The sequence below is a fragment of the Phyllostomus hastatus genome, unplaced genomic scaffold (assembly GCF_019186645.2).
Source record: "Phyllostomus hastatus isolate PE091 unplaced genomic scaffold, TTU_PhHast_1.1 phas_scaffold_93, whole genome shotgun sequence".
Taxonomy (NCBI): Eukaryota; Metazoa; Chordata; class Mammalia; order Chiroptera; family Phyllostomidae; genus Phyllostomus; species Phyllostomus hastatus.
The window spans coordinates 27,703,161-27,729,300 of NW_025334042.1; the positions used below are offsets into that span (position 1 = coordinate 27,703,161).

The 26,140-nt window shown below is 35.2% G+C and overlaps 1 protein-coding gene across 4 annotated transcripts in view; it reads left to right on the forward strand.

Moving 5' to 3' along the window:
• Window positions 1-26,140, forward strand: part of YAF2 (YY1 associated factor 2) — an 83,318-nt gene that overhangs the window by 23,215 nt on the left and 33,963 nt on the right. The window contains exons 4-5 of one of the 4 annotated variants that reach the window (XR_006784617.1): window positions 9,371-9,442; window positions 9,536-9,632. The exons of 2 other annotated variants lie outside the window; for them this stretch is intronic. Coding sequence is in view for 1 of the 2 variants with exons in the window: in XM_045829350.1 (XP_045685306.1) it covers window positions 9,371-9,442 (72 nt within the window). In the remaining variant the exon portion in view is untranslated. The remainder of the gene's footprint in view (window positions 1-9,370; window positions 9,443-9,535; window positions 9,633-26,140) is intronic. One more of the 4 variants, XM_045829350.1, reaches the window with a different exon arrangement.

The window sequence follows — 26,140 nt, forward strand, 5'->3', positions numbered from 1 at the left end:
CTGTTTGGGTTTAAATATTCCTCTCACCATTTACTGGCTGTGTGACCTTTATGAGCCTCAGTGTTTTCATTTGTAAAATGGAAATAAAAATAACACCTACCTGATAGGGTTGTTGTGAGGACTAAATGAGATAATTCTTGGAAAATACTTGGCACAGTGCCTACTGTATAGTAAGTTCTCAAAAAATGTTAACTAATAACATCAGATACACAAGTGGTAATATAATTCATATAGGGGTATAAGAATCTGTATAATCAAATGTGTGGATTCTAATAGGGTAACTACCAAAACCAGAATAAGTGTTTTCTACTAAGAAAAGAACATCTCCCTAGTAACCTGATATGGACTGTCAAGTAAACATTTAGGCCTTGCCAGTAAAATTCTATCAAGAAAGTACTTCAGTAGTGTTAATAGTGGTAAGCAGTATACATACACCTAAGAACTGAAACAGTTAAAACAGCCGTTTTTACTATTTGCCTTAGTTTTAAAGAGTAAGTCTATTGTCAAGGTTGTATTGGCAGAGAGTGTGGTCATCTCTTTTTTAGGCCACTGTGTGATCTCATTTATGTGTCATATTATGCTTTTTTCTGCCTCTCACTCTCCTGTCCTACACAACTTTCTAAATCTTTTAAAGATTTTATTTATTTATTTTTACAGAGAGAGGAAGGAAGGGAGAAAGAAAGGGAGAGAAACATTGATATGAAAATCATCAGTTGGTTGCCTCTGCAGAGAACCCCAACCCAGGCATGTGCCCTGACCTGGAATTGAATTAGTGACCTTTCACTTTGCAGGACGATGCCAACCAACTGCGCCATACCAGTCAGGGCTTCTTTCTAATTCTGTTTTTTAAATGTATTTATATTTAGGGGGTGGGAAAGGGAGGGAGAGAAATATCAATGTGCAAGAGAAATACCAATTGGTTGCCTCTCACACACCCCCCCAACTGGGAACCTGGCCTGCAACCCAGGCATCTGCCCTGACCAGGAATTGAACTAGCAACTTTTTGGTCTGCGGGGTGGCACTCAGTCCACTAAGCCAAACCAGCCAGGGTATTCTTTAATTCTTTTAAGCATCATCTCTCAAGATGCACTCGTTTATCTAGGCCAGAATGAATGTGCTTTCAATTACTCTTAAAGCATTCTATGCAAAATGTGATGATTGTATTGACACAGTGTATTGAAATATTTTGTTTTTGTTTCTTTTTTCTTCCCTGGACTAATCTTTTTGAGAGTAGTACCATTGGTCCTGGAATCACATTTCAGTTTAAATCCATACCTTGCTATTTGTTGCCATATAACCATAGGACTTTTTGGTGATGATTAAATATGATGAATGATGTAAGGAGATTAACACAGTTCTTAATAATAAAGAGAGTAATTGTAAATATTGATAAAAATTCCCAATGCCTGTCACTGTGTCTTAACATCAGTATTGATAACACTTAACTGAACTGGAAAGGCTCTTTATCATTTATCTGATTCTGTTGCTGCTTTAAACTTTTTTCTACTTCTTGTTTTTTAAGGGACAATGATGTAATTTTACTTCATGAACCTGTGAGTTGGGTGGATTATGTTTATGTCCATTTTATTTGATAAAAGAATTTATGTAAACCCAAGGTACCTTCATGCTCAACTTTTTCAGGAGTTTAAAATGTTTTCTTTTGCCATCAAGTCAATGCATAGTTGAAACTCCAGTTGATACAGGATACAGGATTTTCTTGTCTAATGTCTTGTTTGTTGAGTCTTAACTAGAGGCAGAGAAACCATTTAGTGGACACCATTGCAATAGTCTAGGGGAGAGACAGTAGTGGCCCAACAAGGATAATATCAGTGGAAGAGAGAAATGAATGGATTTTAAATATGTTAAGGAGCAAATTTATAGGACTTAATGGATTGTTCCTGTGGCTATAGAAGGGAGGAAGTTGAGTTGTACAAAGGAAAGAAGCAAAGAAGCCTAGATTCTGGCTTAAGTAGCTGGGTAAGTAAATGGTGGTACTTCTCAATGACATAGGGAACAGGAGGAAGGGCAGGCTTGGGGGAAGGTAATAGTACACTTTTAGATTTGTTTAATTTCAGATATCTGAGAGGGGAAATCTGTGAGGCAGTTGGATATGTGAGGCTTAAGCTTAAGGAGGAGAACATAGCTATAAATATTTATCTGGGAGTCATCAGTGTACATGACTGAGTTGAAGTCATCAGAGTGGTGAGGCAGATCAGGGAGAGAATAGACTGCAGAGCTGAGCAAAGAAAATCTAGGACAGAAAGCTGAGAAACATCACCACTTTTTTTGTGGTGGTAGAAGAAGAGCATCCACAAAGAAGAAATGGAGGAGAAAGAAAAATTAAATATGGAGTAAGAAACCCAGGGAAATGTGATGTTACAGAAACAGAGGGAGGAGAATGTTTTCAAAAGGAGGGTATATCATCAGCCATGTTAAATGGCATTTACTCTCAACAGAAAGAATCCTGAATTTCTCCTTGTGTTCTGTATAATGTTTATTTTAACAAACTTTGCATTAAAATATATACTTTAAGTTGTAACAAGATAATCCTGCATGGTGCTTGTGCTAAGCTTTTCACGATAGTTACAACACTTCTAAATTGTTAAAAGAGGTTAATATTGGTAGGTTGGGAGGTAAGTAAAATTATGTTAGTATTTAACTTTGTTTCTCAAGGAAGAGATTGTTAATTAGTAAAATTTATCACTAAGCCTGTGCTTTTACAGGTAGTTCCTGATTATAGCTACAGAAATTAATAGAATTAATAAAAAACTTGGGTCCTCCTTGGTATCAAGAATTTTTGAAGTGGTAAGTAAATGTACAGTAACTTTGAAGACTCTTGGAAAATTGCATGGTTAATTGTGGAGGAGCATGAATAGTTTGAAGAAGCCCTTTTGTTTTTTATGAGGAATGAATTATATCACTCTTTATGGATCATCTAACCAAACAAATCACAGCATTTTCCATAAATCTGTATTTGGTCTGAAAAGTGATAATTATCTGTGGAGTACATTGGATTATATGCAATTCATGATTTAGATTTTATGAGTGCTGAATAACAGAGTTATTACTTAGAATATAGGTAATAGTTTGAAAACTGCCACTACATTGAAGTTTATGTTAGAAAAGTTTTCCATTTTTTAAATTTATTAATTATTTTAGAGAGAGAGAAAGGAAGGAAGAGAGAAACATTGATTTGTTGTTTCACTTATTTTGCATTCATTGGTTCATTCTTGTATGTGTCCTGACCAGGGATTGAACCTGCAACCTTGGTGTGTGGGGATGATGCTCTAAACAACTGAGCTATCTGGCCAGACATTTGCCATTGTTTTATAAAATCAGTTTTACACAGAAGATATGTGCTTAACATTGTTGAGATGGTTATTAAGAATTGATTTGAAAACTAATGCAGAGCTTAGAATCCAATCAGATTAATTTTAATATTATAATTAGAAGAGATAACAGAAAAGTTGAGAAAAAATGTAATTACGGAGTCAAGGTCACACTTCCTTATTATATTGACATAATTGTTGGTATTTTTGTCTATGAACTTGGATACTAACTATAGTTAGTATATAAAGGGCTGCATATAATGCTCCTGACATTTTGGACTATGGTCAGGAAAATGTTGAGTAGGTGATACCAGCTGTCTAAGGAACTATCCTATTTTAATACGGTTTGAGATATGCTCATTTAAGGGACTGGGGTATCTGTCCAATTAGGAAGATCAAAATGTTAAAGATCAATGAGAATGATTAAGGAATCCTTAGGAAGAATGACTAGAATATAGAATGATATAAAATAAAAATCACACAGAATTACAGCATCAGACAATTGGTCAGTATTTAGCATAGTACAAGAGGTAGTAGAAAGTGATATTATTTGGCATTCACTAGAATGGTACTTTATTCTGGAGTTGTAGAAATATAGGCTTCTTTATATCTTTATTAGCTACATCTTAACATCACGTAATTTTCCTAAAAGTGGTCAGTAGGCACAGCAACCAGTTTCCAGGGCTGCGGCACACTGTGCGTTATGCAGTTCTTTGTCATACGTTGGCCTTGTCTGGATACATTGATATTGGGAAGGAAATCCCCTGGAAAGTGGCATCTGATTTTTTTAATATTTTGGTGAGGATGGTTGGTAAAATTTAGTCATTGAGTTGTACCTATTTTAATATTTGGTTGAATTTTGGGGCCTAAAAACCAAGAGCAAAATTCAGAATTGGGCACCCTACCCATCAACTCATCAGCATTATTTTTCTTTGAGTTCCTTGTTAGGCAGCTAATTGACATTTGCTTTGCCACTTTTCGCTTAATACTAATTACTTTGTATGTCTTCTGTATTAGTTATATATTTGTGTGGAAACAATAGACATTAATTATCTATTAAATTTCTTTTTCTTTTTTTTTTTTTTTGAGTCAGGAATTCAGAAGCAGCTTAACAGGTGGTTCTGGTTCAGGGTCTCTCTGGTTCAGCTGAGGGAGGATACAGGTTAACTCCTGTGGTTTGTCTGTAGGCCTTAGAACATCTGTTTCCAAGTTACTCACGTGGCTGTTGGCCAGACATCAACTTCTTGGTCATGTGGGTCTTTCCAGGGAGCTGCTCACAACATGGCAGTATTCTTACCCCAAAGTGATATCCCCCAAAACAAAAGCTATAAGCCTTTTATGACATTCCATTACTTCTGTTCCTTAAAAATGAGTCACTAAATCCAGCCTGTATTCAGGGGGAGGAGTTTACAGAACAGCATGCATTGTAGGGGGTAGGATCATTTTGACCATCGTGCAGGCTGCCCACCGCACTATCCTTTAACATTTAGAAGTTTTTATCATTACTGCAGAATTCTTTCTTGAAAGGAAAGCATGTGGGAGAATCCCAGAATAACAGTAGATAAAAAGGGAGCTGTTTTCTCCAAAGCAGGAGTCCGAGCTCAACCTGTAAACATCCCTCCTCTTCAAGCTTTTCCAGACAGTTTGAATATTAATACCTTTACCATCAAATCAAGAGCATGAACATATACTGTGTACCTCATATTTTTAATTTAGAATTTGTCAGCAGCTGTAAAATTCTAGCTTGTAAAAATTGGGTATTGGAACATGGAAAATTATTTGTGTAAATGTGTCTGGCAATTTTTAAAGTCTAAGTAGCTTCCTTTAATAAAGTAAATCTAATATAATGGCTGATTTTGTACTATTAGTAAATATAATTTATATATTGGTATGACAGTGATAGTGACTTACTTAATAACTACTGTCTAGAATGTTTTAACTATTTCCAAACTATATACTTTTAAAAAAATGAGGGTCTAGTGATACTTACAATTAAATTTAATATTAATGTGTTCTTATAGCTCTTATATTTTATGCTGGAAATTGTAATTCCTAATTAACATTAATTACTTACTTTCTCTATCTTGCAATATAAAGTATATAGTTTCAAAATAATAGTACCAGAATTAATACAAATGATAGATCTCTGAGTGAAGTTTGGACTTTCTTTATAGTTCTTTTAGTCCATAGACTGCAGTCCTCTGAACAGGTTATAACTGAGATCATTTGAAACTAATTTCATTTCTGGGTAGTCTTGTTAACAGTTTGAAAAATGATTAGATCATGGACATTGTTTTTAAAGGCTTTACTTACATTTAGTTAATGCTTACAGCTGCCCTGTGAAGTAGGTTCTGTTGTTATACTTATTTTACAGATGAATATAGTTTTTGCTGTCTTGATTTCAAGCTAATTTGCATTAACCAGAAAATAATACTGTTTGTTTTTCTTTTTTTTTTTTTTAAGATTTTTTATTTATTTATTTTCAGAGAGGGAAGGGAGGGAGAAAGAGAGAGAGGAACATCAATGTGCGGTTGCTGGGGGTCATGGCCTGCAACCCAGGCATGTACCCTGACTGGGAATCGAACCTGCGACACTTTCGTTCGCAGACCGTGCTCAATCCACTGAGCTACGCCAGCCTGGGCTTCTTGTTTTTCTTTATGTGTTGATATAGGGGAATAGTGGTTAAAAATTGAGGAAAAGAAAAATTTGGATTAAGAAATGAGAGGATACTTATAATTTAGGGACTCTGAGGGTAGTGAAAGTGTATCATAGGCCTGAAAAGTACCAGTGCCTCTGTAAGGCACAATAGACTCAGTAAATTTTTGTCAAATGTATTAAAAAAAGACAAAGTACCAGTCTTATAGTTTTGTTTATAATTGCTGTGCCTTGTAGAACTTTTCTTTTTTGGATGATAATAAGAGAAAGGGTCTAGCTAGGAAAACCCAGAAAAAGTGAGATTCTATACTTTACCTAGACATCTGATGAACTGTTTAAGGAACAAAAGAGAAGACAGTTTCCAGTAAATAACATTATTTAATAAGTTTAAAACTCACTTTTAACCTTGCTTTGGTTAACTGAGGCTCAGCTCAATTATATATATCCATTCCCCTTTATTGTTTTTAAACATCAGTAATATCACTTAAATATGTGTGTGTGTATAATATAAAATTTTATTACACTGTTAGGGGATTTTAAGTCTAGGATTTATTCTGAACAACTTTCTACAACCATAATACCTTACATTATATATATAGATATATTTTTATATAGTATGTAATTATATGTATAATTGTTTTATCCTCACCTGAGGACATTTTTTTTCCATTCCTTGTAGAGAGAGAGAGGAAGGGAGAGAGAGAAACCTTGATTGGTTGCCTTTCATACATGCCCAGACCGGGGACCATATGCGCCTGGGCCTGCAACCTAGGTGTGTGTCTTGATCTGGAATTGAACCCACAACCTTTGGGTTATGGGATAACAGACAATGCTCCAACCAACTGAGCCACCTAGACCAGGACTACATTAAATATTTATATCTTAATGAAAATTAGAAAATAATATACTTGGAATCATGAAAACCAATTGTGATTTAAGGTGCTTCTTGCCAAAATATAATGTCCAAACCAGTGGGTAGTAATGGAAGTAAATGTTAGCTACCACATTGTTTTCTGAGCATTTTTTTCATAAATTTAAATTGATTTTTTAAAAAGATTTTATTTATTTATTTTTAGAGAAGGGGGAAGGGGGAGAGAAAAACATCAATGTGCGGTTGTCTCTTTAGCACCCCAACTGGGGACCTGGCCTGTAACCCAGGCATGTACCCTTGACTGGAAATCGAACCAGTGACCCTTTGGTTCTCAGGCTGGTGCTCAGTCCACTGAACCACACCAGCCAGGGCATAAATTCAAATTGATTTGATGGCATAGATTTTCATTAGTGAAATGCTTGATTTGGTTCTTGATTACTAAGGAAGATGATTTACTTTCTTAGGGAGAGTGTTATGATTATTAAAGTTTACACAGTATACTTTTGAATAGATCATCTTAATTTTTGGAATTTCTTTTCTAAGATATTCTGATAAAATCGGTTGTCTCAAGTTGAGCTTATGACATGGTAACAACAAACATAGCTTTCAGTGCTGGTCTCTAAGTGACCCTTTTGGTTACCTTATAATATTTTCAAGATACTTCAATTCACTTTTTTTTTTTTAAATGCACTTGATTCTGTTTTAAATTTATAAGACCTGAGGTTAATGGAGACTGCATTTGCTATAAATAAAATTTGGAAACTATTATTTAGTTCTCAATGATATTTTATACTAGCTTATACTATCCTTATACTATAAGGATAAAATATTGGATTATTGTTCCTGTGCCTATTTTATCAATCCAAACATTTAAGACCTTTGTGTTGTATACTTGCTTACTCTTCAGAGAATAGAAGTTAACTAGATGACCCTTTTGGTATTTATCCTTGGATTACAGTTAGAAATGAGGTCTGTCTAGTGCCTTTGTTTGCACGAATGACTCATTTAAAAATGAATACATTAGCCCTGGCCAGATGGCTCAGAGCATCTTCTGGAAACTCTGAGGTTGTGGGTTTGATCCCCCTGTTCAGGGCCGCACATAAGGAATCAATTAATGAACGTGTAAATAAGTGGTCTAACAAATTGATGTTTCTTTCTGCCTCTCTCTCTCCTCCTTTCTTTCTCTTCCTCTAAAATCAATAAATTAAAATAAATGCATTAATTGCTTTTTTTTAAAACTCAGATTTATGGAAAAATGGATATAATTTACCAAAGACAATTCTGTATGTTGACATTAAGGAAAGATTTAGCAAAAATCTTGACATTTATGCTCTTAGCCTTTACAACATATAAATATTACCTCATTACAACATTGAAATGTAAGAGTCTTGTTAAAATTACATTTTTGGTTTGTTTTTGTTGAATTTTCTACACCATTTAATCCTGTTTACGATTAAAACAAAGGAAGAGGTGTACATTATCTTTGTTTCCATACACTGAAGAACCATGAAACTGTAATCTTTTGAAGGTAGGGGATAATTATTTAGTAACATAGTGGTAAAAGGGAAGAGTATTACTGAAACATATCCATCTGTGTCTTCACAGGAATTAGTGTTTGAAGTCATCACTGCTGTAGCACATTAAAATGAACATGTGCCTGATTAATATGTTGAATTGAATTACAAATTGAAATATGCTGATTGAGTTAAAAGTAATAGGAGGTCTTAATGGGAACTTGAAGATAAAGTTCTGTTGAGGAGACCTTGTTTTCTTTTGTTGGAAACAGTTGTTTTTTTTTAAATGACAGGTCCATTTTTAGTCAATCATTTAAAAAGTATAACAGTTAATAAAAATGTTGCTATGCTACTTTGTAGAAATATTTAAATTAAAATCAACTTTGTTATTTATCTGTGGCCTAGCATACTTTTATACGTGTCTGTGATTGATTTGTTATAGATGGCAAATTGTCCTTTTAATGACCTATTTAGTGATGAATGGGAATTGTATTGATACATTTTATTTGAAGTCTTGTATATAGTTTATCCACTGTTGTGGCCTTCACCAAAATTCAGTGAACGTTAATGACAATGACTAGTTAGGAAAGGACAAATTTTGATCACGTAATTAAAAGGATAATTTTTACTAATATTAAAAACATTATTTCAGTGTCGATGGTGTTGTTTCAGTGAAATGGCATAGTTTGATAGCTGATACATTTGTATATTAAAGTACAGTTGCCATTATAGCAGAAATTTAAAAATGAAACCAAATCATTTTCTTTTGCTTGTGTTTCTGATAATACTAGAAGTTTTTGTTGACATTGTACTAAGTAGATAGTTTCTGTATTTACTTTGGTGCATGCATATGTAGTCTGGTGAATTTACAACCCTCTTTTCTATAGTTCTATATGTATTAATAATCTCAAATAAAATTATAATCTTCTTATTCTGATAGAGAAGAAAAAGCTGGATCACTTACCAGTAACTGGAGTTCTCCTATTGGGTAATCTCCACAGATCCACATTCTTTGAAGTTATTGTGAATGCCTTGAGGACCAAGGAACCGTTGAAATTTCCAATTTCAGGAAGGTAAGCAAGTGCACTGAAGCATGTCTCTAGCATCTCCCAAATCCCCTCCCCTCAACTTTCTTACATATACGTCTGTACTGCATGCCCCCTCAGTTCCAGTGGATGCCCATCAGGAAGAATGTCATGCTGGAGAGAAGGGAAGAGGTGGATCTGTGAGGGAAAAGACCCAATAGGATAACTCAAGTTACTGGTAAGTAATCTAGTTTTTGCAAACTTGAGATATTTTTTCTCACATTTCTTCTCTTTAGAAGGAGTTCATTTAATTATAAAGAAAGGAAGTTGTTTGCTATAGCTTTTTTTTGTAAGTTTGATGTGGATTACGGAGTTTCTTGTATGGATGATAAATACCTAATTCTTAAATAGTGTGTGAATAAATGTGACATTAATTTCAAAGTGTATCATTTAGATAAAGGTTGTTTATAAAAATTATGTTTATTACCTTATGGTAAATACTATAAATAGTTCTAAAGCAATTTAAGGAAGCTCTTTGTTGAATTATTTTGTTAATTCATTTATTTGGGGTTTTTTTGGTTATTAGTTCATTTATTTGTGACGTTGCTTTTATTGAAGTAAGCACTTAACACTGTAAAATTTATGCTTATGCCAAATTTGGCCAAATTCTTTCGGCATAGTACTGAACAGCAAAAATAGTTTAGTATCACTGGACTATCACTTCTTAATGACATAGTGTTCAGTGTACTTTTTAACTTCACTGAAGGTATATTTGTAAAACAATTCAAGGCATGTGGTAATTCTGTTTACCACTTTCTTGTTCATAGTGGATGGGCTTATTGTTATGAAGAATGGCACAGTTGATTCAGTGTGCACTGTCTGACATGTTACTGTTAGAAATGGATGGAGTTCTTTGCTTCTCATTTTTCTTCCACTCACTTTGCATTGCTACCAGGTTACCATTTCTCAGATGGCACTTTTAGCACATAAAGAGTCTGTAGGGGTGCCCTACTCGAGCTATTTTATAAACTTTTCACCCATTTGCTAGATCCTTAAGGCTTCTTATAATCCAGTCCCATCCTATTTAGCCTGAGTTTCTTCGATTTGGAACTTTTGTTTGGTCTTACTTGCACACTTGTCATACTTATATTTTATATTTTAGTTTGCACTTTTGTATTTTCTTGAAATGACCTTCTTTTCATTCTTTTTTCTATATTTTAAGGTTGAGGTCAAGTCGTACCCCTTAGATACATCCTTTTAGGATAGCGCCTCTCTGATTGCTCTGAGGATTGAACTAATTCATGGAGTGCACTTAGGACAGTGCCTACTGGCACATAGTAAACACTTTTCTCGTTAGCTCTCATTTACTTGTAGATTGGTCTTAAACATTTCTGTGAGTATAGATACAATTCTTATCTGTATGACACAGTTTAACTTTTAAATATTAGCTTCAGGTTATATGGCTATTTCTTTTGAAATTAAACTGTTAAGCTGATTTTTGTATGGCCTTTGAGAGCAAGAATAGGATTTTGTTCTTTTTATCTTATTTAGTTACTAATGTCAGTCACTGAGATTGAATTCATTGAAAAATTTGTTTTTATCTAAATTCATAAATATACCTAACAGTTTTTTCATTTATAAAGAGGTTTATTTGACTTATCAATGCTGTTTATACTATGTGCTTTAAGAACTTTTTTCCTTTAAAACTGGTATAGTGAAATTATAATTGTTCAGTACAATATAAACTTCTATGGAACATTACAAAGGAGTGTATAGTATTAAGAGTGTTAATTAGGTTGGCTGTACTTTAAGGCTTTGTGTAGTGTTAGACAAACTGGAAATTTAGTATACTGGATTTTTGAGATTTGACTATCTTAGAAGGCTATTGCTTAATTTTCAGGAAAGCTTGGATTTAAGTATACCTGTTGATGAAGCAGTAAATTAAGTCCTTTATCAAGGTCATTGAGGAAGGAGATGGTCTTAGACACATTGTCACTTCTAAACCAATTCAGGTCCAATAAATAGACCAAGATAAAGAACATTTAGTCAGATGACTTTAAGTGCTGCTTTTGAGTCTTACATCCATGTAAGAGACTATTCAGTCTCATGGTTTCTTTGGTTTGCTAATAATGTGATGGTTATATTGAGATTGCCCTTATTTGTTAGAGGTACATATTGAAATATTTAGAATTGAAGTATCATAACAGGTTCAGGAATGGGCTCAGAAAAGAAAAATGTGGGTATTTGGGTGTGGTGTATGTAGGTACATGTAAAGAGAGATGAAAGATAAAGCAAATGTTGCAAATATTAATTTTGAGCCTAGATGACAGGCATATTCTCTAAACTTTTCTGTGGCTTTTATATTAAAAAAAAGCAGGGAGAAAGTATTTTAAAAAGTTCACTGTGTTTCAGTTTTTCTAATTCTAAAATGGGAATAATAGAACTTATTTCCCTGTTTCCTTGATGTAGGTAGGCACAGTGGAATAACATTTGGTAGATAGAATAGCAGTCAAGAGAACTTTCAAGTTGGTTTTTTTTTTTACATTAAATAAGAGTTTTATTATGGACAACTTTTCAAAGAACATTTTACCTAAAAGTATAGTAGCTGAAGATATATATATTCTCTTTTTTATTAAGAACATACTGTATTATAACTAAACAAGAACAGTTAAGAAACAGTAAATATATAGATACTGTATAAAGTAACCAGTTGAAATCTTGAAAATGAAAAACATAGTAAGTTTTAACTCAATAAATGGAAATAATAGAAGATTAGACACAGGTAAAGAAAGAAATTGTTGAACTTCTTATCGGGATAAAACTATCTTTTTTGAGATAAAACTGGTGACTTGGGACACAGCACAGGGAAATAAAGAGATAGAGAAGAGCTAAGGAGCCTTAGAGACTAGATTGAAAAGCTCTAAATGAATGTCTTATTGGAGTTCAGAGGAGAGGATACAGAGAATGGGAGAGAAATAGTATTGAAGAAAAAATGACCAAGAATCTTTTAAGAATTAAAAAAGTGGAAATTATGAAGTAATTAGAGCTTAATCACAACAAAACATTGTATCAAAACTTGAGAAATACAAGAAAAGTAGTGCTTAGGGGTAAATTTATAACCTTAAATGCATGTATTCAGTTGAAGGAAAATAAATGAGCTAGATATTCCACTAAAAAAGGAGAAAGTAAAATGAAGAAAGAAGGAAGAGAGGACATAAAAATAAATGTAGAATTTGGTGATAGGAAATAATCAACATAAAAAAATAGTGATGCTTATTCATATCAAAGCTGGCTCTTTTCAGTTGATTAAGTTCTGAAAATACTCATCAAGAAACAGATGACAAATAATAAGATTTAAAAATGAAATATAGTTATAAGGCAATCATGTATAAAAAAGGAATATAATTACAATTATAATTTTAAAAATCACTTGTAATTCATATGTATATACATTTTTTAAACCAAATGAAATGGTCTGCTTTCTAGGGAAAAAAGTCATTCCAAAATTGACTGTACAAGAAAAAGAAAATCCAAAGAAACTAAAAACGGTTTAAGAAATTAAAGCTGTAGTAAATTTCCCCAAGGGGAATTTTTAAGTATAGCTACTATGTTAAGCTGTAATTCACAAACCATACAATTTACCCTATTTATACAAAGTATATAATTCAGTAGTTTCTAGTACTTTTACAGAGTTGTGCAACCATTACCACAGTGAATTTTAGAATATTCTCATCATTCCAGAAAGAAACTCTGTACCTATTAACGTTCAATCCCAATTCTCCACATACAGTGTTAGCTACCATTAATGCACTCTGCTTCTGTACATTTGCCCCTTCTAGACATTACATATAAATGAAATAATTTAATATATGGCTTTTTGTGATTCACTTCTTTCACTTAGCATAATATTTTTAAGGTTCAACCATTTTGTAGCATATATCAACACACTTCATCCCGTTTTATGGCCATTTGTTTATTTATTCATCAGCTAGCTGGTGGATATTTGGATTGTTTCCCGCTTTTTGCCTATTATGAGTAATCCCTGTATCAACATTGTGGACAAATTTTTGTGTGGACTTATGTTTTCATTTCTCTTGGGGATGTGCTTGGAAGTGGAATCGCTAGGTCCATGGTAACTGTGTTTAACTTCATGAGCAACTGCCAGATTACTTTCCCACCAGCCATGTATGAGGGCCCCCATTTTTCCACATTCTCACCAAGGCTTTGTGTGTCTGATTATAGCCACCCTTAGTGGTGTGAAGTGGTTTTGGAAAGAATAGTTTTTGTTTTTTTTTACTTTAAATAATTTTTTACTTTTAAATTACTGTTGACATACAATATTATATTACTTCCAGGTGTATAACACAGTGATTAGACATTTGTATAACTTCTGCAGTGATCACCTCAATAAATCTATTACTTAACTGATACCATTCTATACATAGTTATTACAATATTATCAACTGTATCCCCTATGCAGTACTTTATATCCTCATGATTATTATTTTTTTTTTTTACTTTATTGTTGTTCAGTTACAATTGGCTGCATATTCTCTCCCCCACTCCTCCCCTACCCCAGCCAAACCAACCTCTCTCTTGGTTTTTGTCCATGTGTCCTCCATGGTAGTTCCTGAAAACCCTTCTCCCCACAATCCCTTCCCCCCTCCCCTCTGGCTATTGTCAGATTGTTCTTAATTTCAGGATCTCTGGTTATATTTTTGCTTTTTTCTTTTGTTGATTATGTTCCAGTTAAAGGTGAGATCATATAGTATTGTCCCTCACCGCCTGGCTTGTTTCACTCAGCATAATGTTCTCCAGTTCCCCATGATTATTTTGTAACTTGCAATTTGTATTAGAAGGAATAGTTATTTTACATATTTAATGATTGATTTTTAGAGAGAGAGAGAGAAAGAGAATCATTGGTTTGTTGTTCTACTTATTTATGCATTCTTTGGTTTATTCTTATGTGTGCCCTGACTGGGCATCAAATCCACAACCTTGGCACATGGGGACAATTCCCTAACCAACTGAGGTACCCAGCCAGGGCCCAGAGGAATAGTTTTAATTGTGATATTTGTAATCATAATTTCAGACATACTTTTGCAGAACAGATAATCCCAATTTTATACAACCTGACCAAAATAATAGGAAAAAAAGGGAAAGCTACCTTGCTCATTTAACAGACAAGTTTAGCCTTGAAACCCAAATTGGAAAGAATATGCAAGGGGAAACATATTCCATTCCATTTCATTTATGAATGGAGACATAAAAATTTTAATTAAGAATATAAGGACAGTTCAATATTTGAAAAATATATCAATGTACTTTATAACACTTAGGGAAGAAATCTTGAAAGATTTAGTGAAAATATGCTATAAAAGTCATGGACATAGACAACAGAGTGGTGATTGTGGGGAGGGGGTGGGGGGGTGGATGGAAGTTGAAGAGAGTGTAAGGGATATAAGTGGTAATGGAAAAAAAAAACAGTAAAGAATGAAATATTTTAAAAATCAGTGCCTGCCGTGGCTCGTGTGGCTCAGTGGACTGAGCACAGGTCTGCAAACCAAGGGGTTGCTGGTTTGCTTCCCAGTCTGGGCTCATGCCTGGGTTGTAGGTTATCTCCTCAGTTGAGGTCGTGTGAGAGGCAACTGCACATTGGTGTTTCTTTCCCTCTCGTTCTTCCTCCTTTCCCATCTCTCTGGAAATAAATAAACAAACAAACAAATAAATAAATCTTTTAAAAAATGTCAATGCTGATTGATTTTTTTTTAATAACTCTTAAACTGGGGGTTATTTAAAAAAAAAAACCAGGGGTGTTAAACTCACTTTCACCGGGGACCACATCAGCCTCGCAGTTGTCTTCAAAGGGCTGAATGTAATTTTAACACTGTATAAATGTAACTACTTCTTTAGTAGGGGCAAGGAGCTCGGTAAAAACAAGGTGCCAGGCCTGATAAAACAGCGTTGGCCCGTGGACCTTGTGTTTGCTCCCTGTGCCTTAAACTGTGACGAGAATTGAACTTTTTCCTTCCAATACAGGTTGTTTTCAAACCCAGTCTTTCAGACAGCAAGCATTATGCTGTAATGGTGAAATCTTAGAAATATTCCAAATGAAAGTCAAGAATAAGACAAATGTACTTCTATTAGTAAGATAAGAAAAAAAGAAAAAGAAAATCCAAAAGGATTGGATGGAAAAAAAGGAGATGAACTAATCCCTAGAAAAAAATTTTAAAAAGTCAGCAGTGTTAATATGAGAATTAAATGTAACTGGATATAAGATCAGCATTTCATTTGGAAATAGCTAGTTAGAAAATAAAATATCTCCTTTACAGCAAACTCTATAATGTACCGAAAATTTTATTGAAGGACATAGTTAGACATGAATTAAAGGCAAGATAGACCATATTTACAGGTGAGAAGTACAAATTTGGCCTAAAAACTGTAATTTCTATGTAGTTTTAGACAAAACCCCCCCATATGTTTTTTTAAATGGAAAATGACCTTAATATACGGAAGCAAAGGCACAAGAATGACTGAGACACTTATGAAAGAAGAAAAAAAATAAGGAGGGACTTGTGCTGATGGAGATCCAGACTAATTTTTAGAATGAATTACTGCATAGCCATGAAAAAGAATAAATCACTGCACACAGCATGGGATCAATCTCCCAGACTTAATGTTGAGCAAAAGAAGTGAGACACAAAAGATTACAAATAGAATTATTTCATTTATAGGCCGCTCAAAAGCAGGTGGAACTACTCTATGGTGATAGAGATGGGAATAGTAGTTATCTTGAAAACATGGCATTGGGATATGAGGGAACATTCTGGAGCAGGAGAAATGTTAATATGTTGGTTTGGATCACAAAGGGGTATTAGACATTTGAAAATCAAGCTCTATACATATTTGTATACTTTATGTAAATTAAACTTCAATAAGAAAGTTTAAAAATACGGTATTTAAAGTAGTATAGTCTTAATTTAGGAAAACACAGATTACTATAATGGAGTTCAGAAATGGATGCATATGTACTTGAAGTTAGTAAGTGCTAGAGATGGCATTTTCTCTCAGTAGGGGAAGGAGTGGGAACTGGTGAATTGGTTTTCTAAATGGGGAAAGGAACTAGATCTCAAACCATATGCAGAAATAAATTCTAGTTGAATTAAACACACTGAACATGAAATACTTTTTTAAAAAGAAGAAAATATAGAAGAATATGTGTAAGACCTGTTTAACAAGTCAAGAAAAGAAGACTGAACCATTAAGGATAAAGGCTTTGAGTACCTCAAAAAGAAAAACTTAGGTTTAATAAAAAACGTCATAAACCAAACTAAAAGATAAGTGGCACAACTGGGAGATATGTGCGGTGTAATATCCAGTGGTTTTGTGTCCAGATATATAAAGATTAAAAGGATGAGACAGATGATACAAATAATTAAAATGAACAAAGGATATTAAGGAAATTCACAGCAGAGGGAACTGGAAATTGGAATGGCTAATGAACTGAGAAGATGCTTGGTCTCATTTGCTGGGAAATGCAGTTAAAAATTTAGGAGCCATCAATTTTCACTCATTAGATTGCAAAGCTTAAGGTTGGGTAAGTATTACATTGTTGAAAATGTGCATACCTGTAGTATCCAGCAATTACTATTCAAGGCATTAGTCTAGAGAAACTTGCACATTTACCCATCAAGATTTGTACAGAGATACTTGCTTTGAAAAAAATCTAAACATCTATTAATAAGAGGCAGTGATAAATATGATATAAAATAGTTCTGTAACAGAGAATTACCTAGATCTCTGTTCAGATTATTACCATTGGTGGCTTTTTTGAGAAATAAATTGTACTATCTATGCCCAGGGATTGTTCTAAGCATTTTATAAACATGAACTATTTTAGTCCTCCTAGGAACTCAGAAATATTCACTGTAATCATCTCCTTTTTACATTTGGGCATACTGAAGCATAGAGAGGTAAATGATCTACCCACTCTCACAGGTAGTAAATAGCAGAGCTGGGATTCAAAGGTAGAATTTGAAACTCAGTTGCTCCAGAATTCACTATGCCATGTCTTTTGATGTATATAAATATGGAGAGACCTCGTAAGTGCAAGGAAAAGTTTGTTGCAGAATGATTTGGTCTCTTTTGCATGAAACTCATGGTAGTGGTTACCTCTGGTTGGGGTCGGAAGGTGAGGGAGATATAGTGATAGTGGTGGAAGGAAATTAGCTTTATGGAACTGCCTATTTTTCCTTAAAGAATGTGTGCTCGTATATTACTTTTGAACATCTACTTTTAATCTGTATATGTGATTATTTTTGCAAAAAGAAACACTGGAAGGCCATGGGTGGCTTAGTTAGTTCAAGTGTCATCCCCATAAGCCAGGGTTGCTGACTCCATCCCCTGTTGGGGCACGTAAGAGAATCAGCCAATGAATGCCTAGATGAATGGAACAGCAAGTTAATGTCTCTCACTCATCAATAAAAAAATTTTAAAAAGAAACACTTTCATTGTTTTAATCTTCATTTATTTTGATACTGGTGTATATATAGTAGAAAAAGAAAGCAGTAGCCTTACCACAATGGCTATAATTTAATCTAGTTCTGAGCTAGTGAGCTGCAGATGAGTGCTAGATACTAAGGGGTAGGGAGGTGAATAGGTTTCACCCTCTGTCTTCAAGGAGTTTACAGTATCACAGGGAAAGAGATAGGTAATTTTAATTCAGTATGTTAAGTGCAGGTTTCTTTTCTTCGCTGTTTTTCCATCCTTACTACTTTCCTTCCAAATACAAATAGGAGAAGTGGGAAATACCTTGATTTGGGGCATGGGAAACAGACAGTGAAATGTGAATGGCAGTCTTAATGTCTTATTCTTTTACAAAACTACCAGAGAATAAACTTGTGATGGTCAGAGGATAGTTTATTCACTATTGTATCTCCAAAACTTTTTATTTTAATTAATTAATTTGTTTATTTTATTGTTGTTCAAATACAGTTGTCAGCTTCCCCCACCCTCACCACTCCCTCCCCACCCCAGCCATCCCCACCTTCCTCCTCTGATTCCACCACCCCTTGGTTTTGTCCACCTGTCCTTTATAGTTGTTCCTGAAAACCCTTCATCCTTTCCCCCCCATTATCCCTTCCTACCTCCCCTTTGGTTACTGTCAGTTTGTTCTTAATTTCAGTGTCTCTGGTTCTATTTTGCTTGCTTGCTTGTTTTGTTGATTAGGTTCCACTTAAAGGTGAGATCATATAGTATTTGTCTTTCACCACCTGGCTTATTTCACTTTGCATAATGTTCTCCATTTCCATCCATGCTGTCCCAAAGGGTAGGAGCTCCTCCTTTATTTCTGCCATGTAGTATTCCATTGTGTAAATGTATCATAGTTTGTCGATCCATTCATTTATTGATGATGGGCAGTTAGGTTGCTTCCAGCACTTGGCTATTGTAAATTGTGTTGCTATGAACATTGGGGTGCATAGGTTCTTTTGGATTGGTGTTTCAGGGCTCTTAGGATATAATACAGCCCTGGCATTGCTGAGTCAAAAGGCAGTTCCATTTTTAGTTTTCTGAGGAAATTCCATACTGTTTTCCACAGTGGCTGCACCAGTCTGTATTCCCACCAACAGTGTACTAGGGTTCCCTTTTCTCCGCATCCTCTCCAATACTTGTTTGCTGATTTTGTTTATAATGGCCATTGTGACCAGTGTGAAGTGGTATCTCGTTGTGGTTTTAATTTGCATCTCTCTGATGGCTAGTGATGCAGAGCATCTTTTCATATGTCTCTGGGACCTTTGTGTTTCCTTCTTGGGGAAGTGTCTGTTTAGGTCCTTTGCCCATTTTTTTAATTGGGTTGCTTGTCTTCTTAGAGTGGAGTCCTGTAAGTTCTTTATATATTTTGGAGATTAAACCCTTGTCTAAGATATCATTGGCAAATATGTTTTCCCATATGGTTGGTTCTCTTTTTATTTTAGTACTGTTTTCTTTAGCCATGCAGGAGCTTTTTATTTTGATGAGATCCTATTTGTTTATTCTTTCCTTATGTCCCTTGCTCTAGGGGACACATCAGTGAAAATATTGCTGCGTGGAATATCTGAGATTTTCCTTTCTATGTTCTCCTCTAGGACCTTTATGGTGCCATGACTTATATTTTAAGTCTTTTATATACCTTGAGTTTATTTTTGTGTATGGGGTAACTTGGTGTTCAAGTTTCATTTTTTTGCATGTAACTGTCCAGCTTTCCCAACACCATTTGTTGAAGAGGCTATTTTTGCTCCATTTTATGCTTCTGCCCCCTTTGCCAAATATTAATTGACCATAGAGATTTGGGCTTATTTCTAGGCTCTATTCTGTTCCATTGGTCTATGTGTCTGTTCTTATTCTGGTACCAGGCTGTTTTGATTACAGTGGCCTTGTAATTCTGTTTGATACCAGGTAATGTAATCCCACTTACTTTGTTTTTCTGTCTCAAAATTGCTGTAGCTGTTTATGGTTCCATGTAAATTTTTGAAGTGTGTGTTCTATATCTGTTAAATATGCCATTGGTACTTTAAAAGGGATCTTGCATGTGATCAGTGGCAGGGGGTAGGCAAAATGGATTAAGACAGCAGGAGAGTATTCTATGGGATTTAAAATACCAATAAGTAGAGAAGAGATAGGAGATCCTTTGGGTAAGTATAGAGTTAACTATGAGATTTCACCCAAGTAGCCACATTTTCTAAAAGGTGAAAAGGAGATAAGACTCTTTTTAGAGAGGAGGAGGATTGTGAGCTGAATCCAGAAATGAAAGCGCTTGTGGTAGGTTAGATGATGAGATATAGTGAGAGTAAGGGATAGAAAGTAGGCATAGTATGCAAAAGAATAGAGTTAAACACAACAGTAATAAAGCTCAGGAATATAGTGAAATGGGCTAAGATCAGGGAGAGGTGCTGTGTAGTATTTACAATTGTATGGAACAACAATTATTTACAATAGGACTGGAACAACAATAACATGACAAGAAATATATGATTTGCATAACAAGAATAGAAAGCACATTATCAAGAGAAGTGTGTTATTGGAACACGAGTGAAGTGAAAGAAGGAAAATTAAAATACAATATGAAAGAGAGAATAAGGAAAACCAGTCAAACGATGCAATTAAAGAGAAATAAAACGAAAACTGAACAGAAGAGAAATAAAAAATACTAATAAAATAAGTAAAAATAATGAAAAAAGAATAATACAAATAAACAAAAAAAGGCCAGTTCTCTCAAATAGCAAAGTGAAATTTGTCTCAGGTTCTCAGTTGTTGGGATTAGCCTCTTTAGATCTGTCTTTGGACCTTTCACAGCTCTAGGTCTTATTGTCTGTCTTGGGGGAAGAAAAAGAAAAGAGAGGAAAGGGGAAAAAAGCCTCCTGCTGACTTTAAACCCACTGAGCAAGTCCTGCTGGGCTTCCTGGATGCCACAGGTAGAGGGGAGCTGGGCTTTGCTTTCTTCTTTCCTATGGTTTTATGAGGATGGGGACTAGGTCTGGGCAGCAATGTTCACAGTTGCCCAGCCTCCAGCCTAGGTCCTTTGTGAGCTCCCAGGCCCCCACTGTCCATCTGTGCTAGGTCAGTGCCTTTAATCTACCAGTTGTGTGAGATCTATGCAGTGTGCCTCCTCCTTGCTCTTTGGGAGCCCACAGTGTCCACAACCCACTGAAGGGCAAGCGGCACCAGTCAGTCTCTAGGCAAGTAGTGCAAATCAGCTGCAGGGCCAACAGCCGAGTCAGTCTTCTGGTCCGGCTCAAATCAGCCTTGGGGCCAGCAGTGCAAATCAGCTGCCAGGCAAGCGGCCAGAATCAGCCAGGGCAAGTGGCGCCAGTCATCCTCCTGGCAGGTGACGTGACTCAGCTGCTTGGCATGTGGTGGAGTCAAGCATGGGCAAGTGGTCCTGTATCTCCAAAACTTAAACTTAGAATGCCTTTTGCTTGGTATTAGTAGACTCCTAAATGTTTGAATGAATAACTGATGCGTTTTCACACTTCACTCAAATCAGCTAGCACCTGAACCCAAAGTTCTTCTTAAGCCATCTGGGATGTCTTCTCTTGGTTCCATTTCTTCCCAAAGTCTAAGGTAATCTGACCAAGAGCACTATATGAAGCCTTGAATTGCTTTATGCCAAAGAACTCTTTGACTTGAGAAATATTTTAATCTGTAAGAAATTTAGAATCTCTAAACCTAATTTTATTTTCATTGTGCTAATTCCAATATATATATATTTAAGATTTTATTTATTTATTTTTAGAGAGGGAAGGGAGGGAGAAAGAGAGAGAGAGAGAGAAACATCAATGTGCAGTTGCTGGGGGCCATGGCCTGCAACCTAGGCATGTGCCCTGACTGGGAATCGAACCTGCAACACTTTGGTTCGCAGCTGTGCTCAATCCACTGAGCTACGCCAGCCAGGGCTGATTCCAATATATTTTTTAAAAATCTAGTAGTCTTCTAATAGTGTAATAGTACAGTTATGTTTCTCAGATTACTGTATTCTGTCTTTGAGTCACTGTTTTCTTGTAATGTGTTTATATTCTGCATCTTATTTGCGAAATTAATTTTCTAAAACCACAGTCTCTTGAAGTTTCCAGATGGACCATTGTCTGTTTCCAGACTGTATTAGTGTTCGTTACTTGAGAATTCTGTGTCTTTTAAAATTTGTCATGGTATCCATAAAAGGTAGTTACTGTTATTTCCTTTCAAGTGAGAGAGGTATGTTTCCCTTGGTAGCAAATTAGTCAGTGTTAGGTGAGATCTTTCCCCAAAAGGGCAAATTTTAATATCTAAAAATTGCTGAGAATGGGTATAACAAAACATATTATTATGCTGGATGGATTATAGTTGAACTATTGGCCAAATCCTGTTCCATGTATACATAGTGCTGCTTTCTTACTATGAGGCCTTTTACCTGCGATAATATGAAGAGAGCCTAGTTACTGTTTGGTGGAACAATCCTGGTAGCTCAAGTCCCTGCCCAGAAATTTGCTTGAGTCTCTTTCTGGGCAGTCTGGTAAGCTGTCATTGTTCTTCACATTAAAATCATCTTATTCAGGATGTAACCAAGAGGAGTTTAATACTAAAGGAACAAACAATATTAAATTCAATTAAAATGTTAGAATAGTTAATTAATTTAGGCTTCACATTAAACATGACTAATTTATAACAGTGCTGTCCAATAGAAATGTAGTGTAAGCTCCCTTTTGTGGCTTAAGTAAAATTACATATGTATAATTTTAAAACTTCTTTTGACCAAATTAAAATATAACCAGTGAAATTACTTTTAATATTGTATTTAAGTCAATATATCTCAAGTGTTGTTCTTTAGATATTTTACAAACTTTTTCACATCATGTCTTCAAAATTTGGGGTGTTTTTTATGCTTAGAATACATCTCAGTTTGGAGTAGCACATTTCAAGTTCCCAATACTCACATGTGGCTTCTACATTGTACAGCACAGACTTAGAGTATCTTAAAGAGCATTTGATGCTATATCATTTTTCTGTTACTTCCTATTAAAGGTACTTTGAGTATTTTTTTGTTTTATTCTTTCACCTGTTCATGGTGCTTGGCTTTACTATTGGTCATTGGTAACCTATAATTCTATCATTACTTCCTGAATTTGACAGAGCACTTAAGTCTTTCTATAGCATTCCCTTATATTTAGGTTTACTTAATTTTTTTAGATTAAATGTCAAGTTTCCTTCCTGTAAGCTTTGAATCAGAATATTGACTCCTGCTTTTTATCAGACTGTCAGACTCAGCCCTTTTATATGGGCTTTTGTAGATAGGATTACACGTTATTGTTATCTCCCTCACCCTAGCAGGGTAACAAATCTCTCTTTTTCAGTTTAGAGCCATTGCTCTGAACCAGAAGGATTCCTTATATGATTATTTTTTTTAGACCATTCTTTAAGATATTATTTGCTTTGAGATTTTCAAGTTAATGCATTTTTATCTACTTTTCCTCTAGTAGATACTCACATTGCACAATGAAGCCACATCTAAGGAACAATTAACATGACTTGACATTCTACTAGCCTGTTGGTTTCACCTTTCCTAGATGAGGGTCATTTTCTAGATTATTCTCAGTAAATGAATTTACAAGCTCTAATATATGTTACCCATGTGTCCCAATAACAGCAGAACAGTCTTCCATAATTTATATCAAATAGTGCCAGACTTTTATAATATAAGATTGAACTCTGAATATATAAATAGCCAGATTCTGGGGTTTCTTGTGTTCCCTGTTTTATTGTCTTAATTATTACTTAGCTTTCATACCTGTTCTGAGTTTCTAGTCTTTCTCAGTCTACCTTTTTGTTACTCCACCTTCCTTCCAGGAGTCTTAATCCCATTCTGTTTCTTTCCCAGACCTACTATCCATGCATACCCATTATTTTTGGTGGGTGTTCCCAGCACAGGTATTGCAGCATTTGTGTTACTTATCCCTGATGTTTAGATGGCAGTTTTAGCAACAATATAGAATTAGCATTGGAGGTCCTGGCCTGATGTTGAAGTGAAGCAAAGAATATTCTCATTGTCCACCCACTGTGGTCAGTTTTTTAATTTCAGTTCATTTCTCCTAGGTAGGTGAAAGCTGATAGTCGCTAATTGTGGTCACTGGTGTGTTGGCCAGATTTCTGCGTTAAGAGGCAGTTATACAGCCAAACAAAGAACACTAGGCAGCATGTGGTAGCAGCTGAGAACAAAACTAGAAACTGGTAGAAGGGTGGGCTGGCATTAGGCAAAGGAGCACTGAATTAGTTTTCTTTTTTAAAATTTTCTGCCCTTCAGTTGGTCCTATCTACCGTCATGACACTGATTTTCAAAAATTTCAGTTTTAGCTTCACTTATAAATATTTACTAAATATTTACTGAAACTAATGAAGTGTCAGGTGTTTCTCAGTAGTGAATAAGGCAGACCCTGCCTTCTCAAGTGGTGGTTACTTTCCATTCCTTTTTAAATGTCCAGTAATTCTCTGCTGTCTTCAGGTCCATGTCAAAGGCCTTGGTCTTTGAGGTTCTTCTGCAGTAGAGACTGGAAACTAATGACTGCTGGTTTGACTCTTAGTCTCGTTTTGTTTGGTCCTGCAGTGTTGGTCTGTTCTGTGTTTCAAACAAATTGAATTGCCATTTAAAAAAATTCAGGATATTTCTCTTGAAATTTCAGATTTCCAGCTTCTTTTTATTAATTGGAACATGTAACAACACTGAGTCACACTGTTCATTGAAACAGTTTGCCCCATTTAGAGGGTACTTTTGCTGTCCAGAGTTCTTGCCATTCCCTGTTATCGCCTGGGTTTTTCTTATACCTGGTCCTCTTTCCTCATTTTTATTACTAACCTGGTCTCTGTAGATAATTGGGCTTACAACTTCTGTTTTAGATAACCTGGTCCCTCACTACTGGAAACTTTTCTTTGACATGAACCTTTTAGTATTGCCAAGAGGACATCCTAAGGTAAAGTCTGTACTCTTTAACTTGGCTTATAAGTCCTTTTGTGGTCTGGTTCCTGTTTGTTCCTCCAACCTTAGTTCTTGCCGCTTGCCCCAGTAATATTGTGGCCCAGCCATACCCATCATCTGCCTTTTGGTGTTGTGTTGTGTTGGTCCCGGCCTTTGCACACACACACAATCTAATCTCTGGGTGCTGGTTTGCCTTTCCTCCCATTCTCTATTGCCCTTGCTTCCTGACCCCCACCCCAGGTTTGTTAATTTCTGTTAATATCTTAGTTTAGATGTCACATCCATCAGAAAGCCTTCCCAGCTTTCACAGGATCTGCCTATGTATTTCCAGTACTGCCTGAATTTAACCCAGTCTTAACACTTAACTACAACTGCTTTTGATAGTCTTCTCTCCATACCATTCAGTAGACTTCTAAAGGGTCTTTTCCCCCTTTGGTTTCTGTCATAAAATGGGTATGTAGTTAATATTTCTTGAATGGTTGACTACTTTCTCTAAGCCAAGGGTGTCAAACTCATTTTCACTGGGGGCCACATCAGCCCTGTGGTTGCCTTCAAGAGGCCGAATGTAATTTCAGGACTGTATAAATGTAACTTACTCCTTAACTAGGGGCAAGGAGCTCAGCGCTGCCACCAGGTAGAAACAAGGTGCCAGACCAGATAAAATAAGGTGGAGGGCTGGATTTGGCCCTCGGGCCTTATGTTTGCCACCTATGCTCTAAGCTGTTGTAATAAGTTCTAGTTCTGAGTCTTTGCTTATGTGGTTTCTATTGTATGGAATGTTCTCTTTACTCTTGGAACTCTGTTCATCCTCTAAACTTCAACTTGGAGGCTGTCCTAACATTTTTTTTTTTTTTTGTAGAGGGGAGTGCTCGTTTCAATATCTACTTATATTTTACTCCTTTAAGTTCTGGTGATATTTTTAAGAAACCTGATTTTAGCACTTGATGTTACTTTAACTTGAATTTATATCTAATGTCACAGTTTCATTTGTAAGGTGTTATTGGCCAATAAACTGTGCTTTACTTATGGTATATTGCTAGCTAAAATAATTTATCTATTGATTATATTCATTCATGTGTCAAATATCTAATACTTTCCTGTATATTCTCCCTCATTTATTGAGAAGTATGACATTAGCCAGAAGTTTTTTTCCCTACCTAACTTTCTTCCTCAATTTTGGACTTCTACCATAATGCTTAGTGCAAATATTTTAATTGCTTGAGTATTTTTTCTGTTTCTCACACTAAACTGTAAACTAAGGAAAG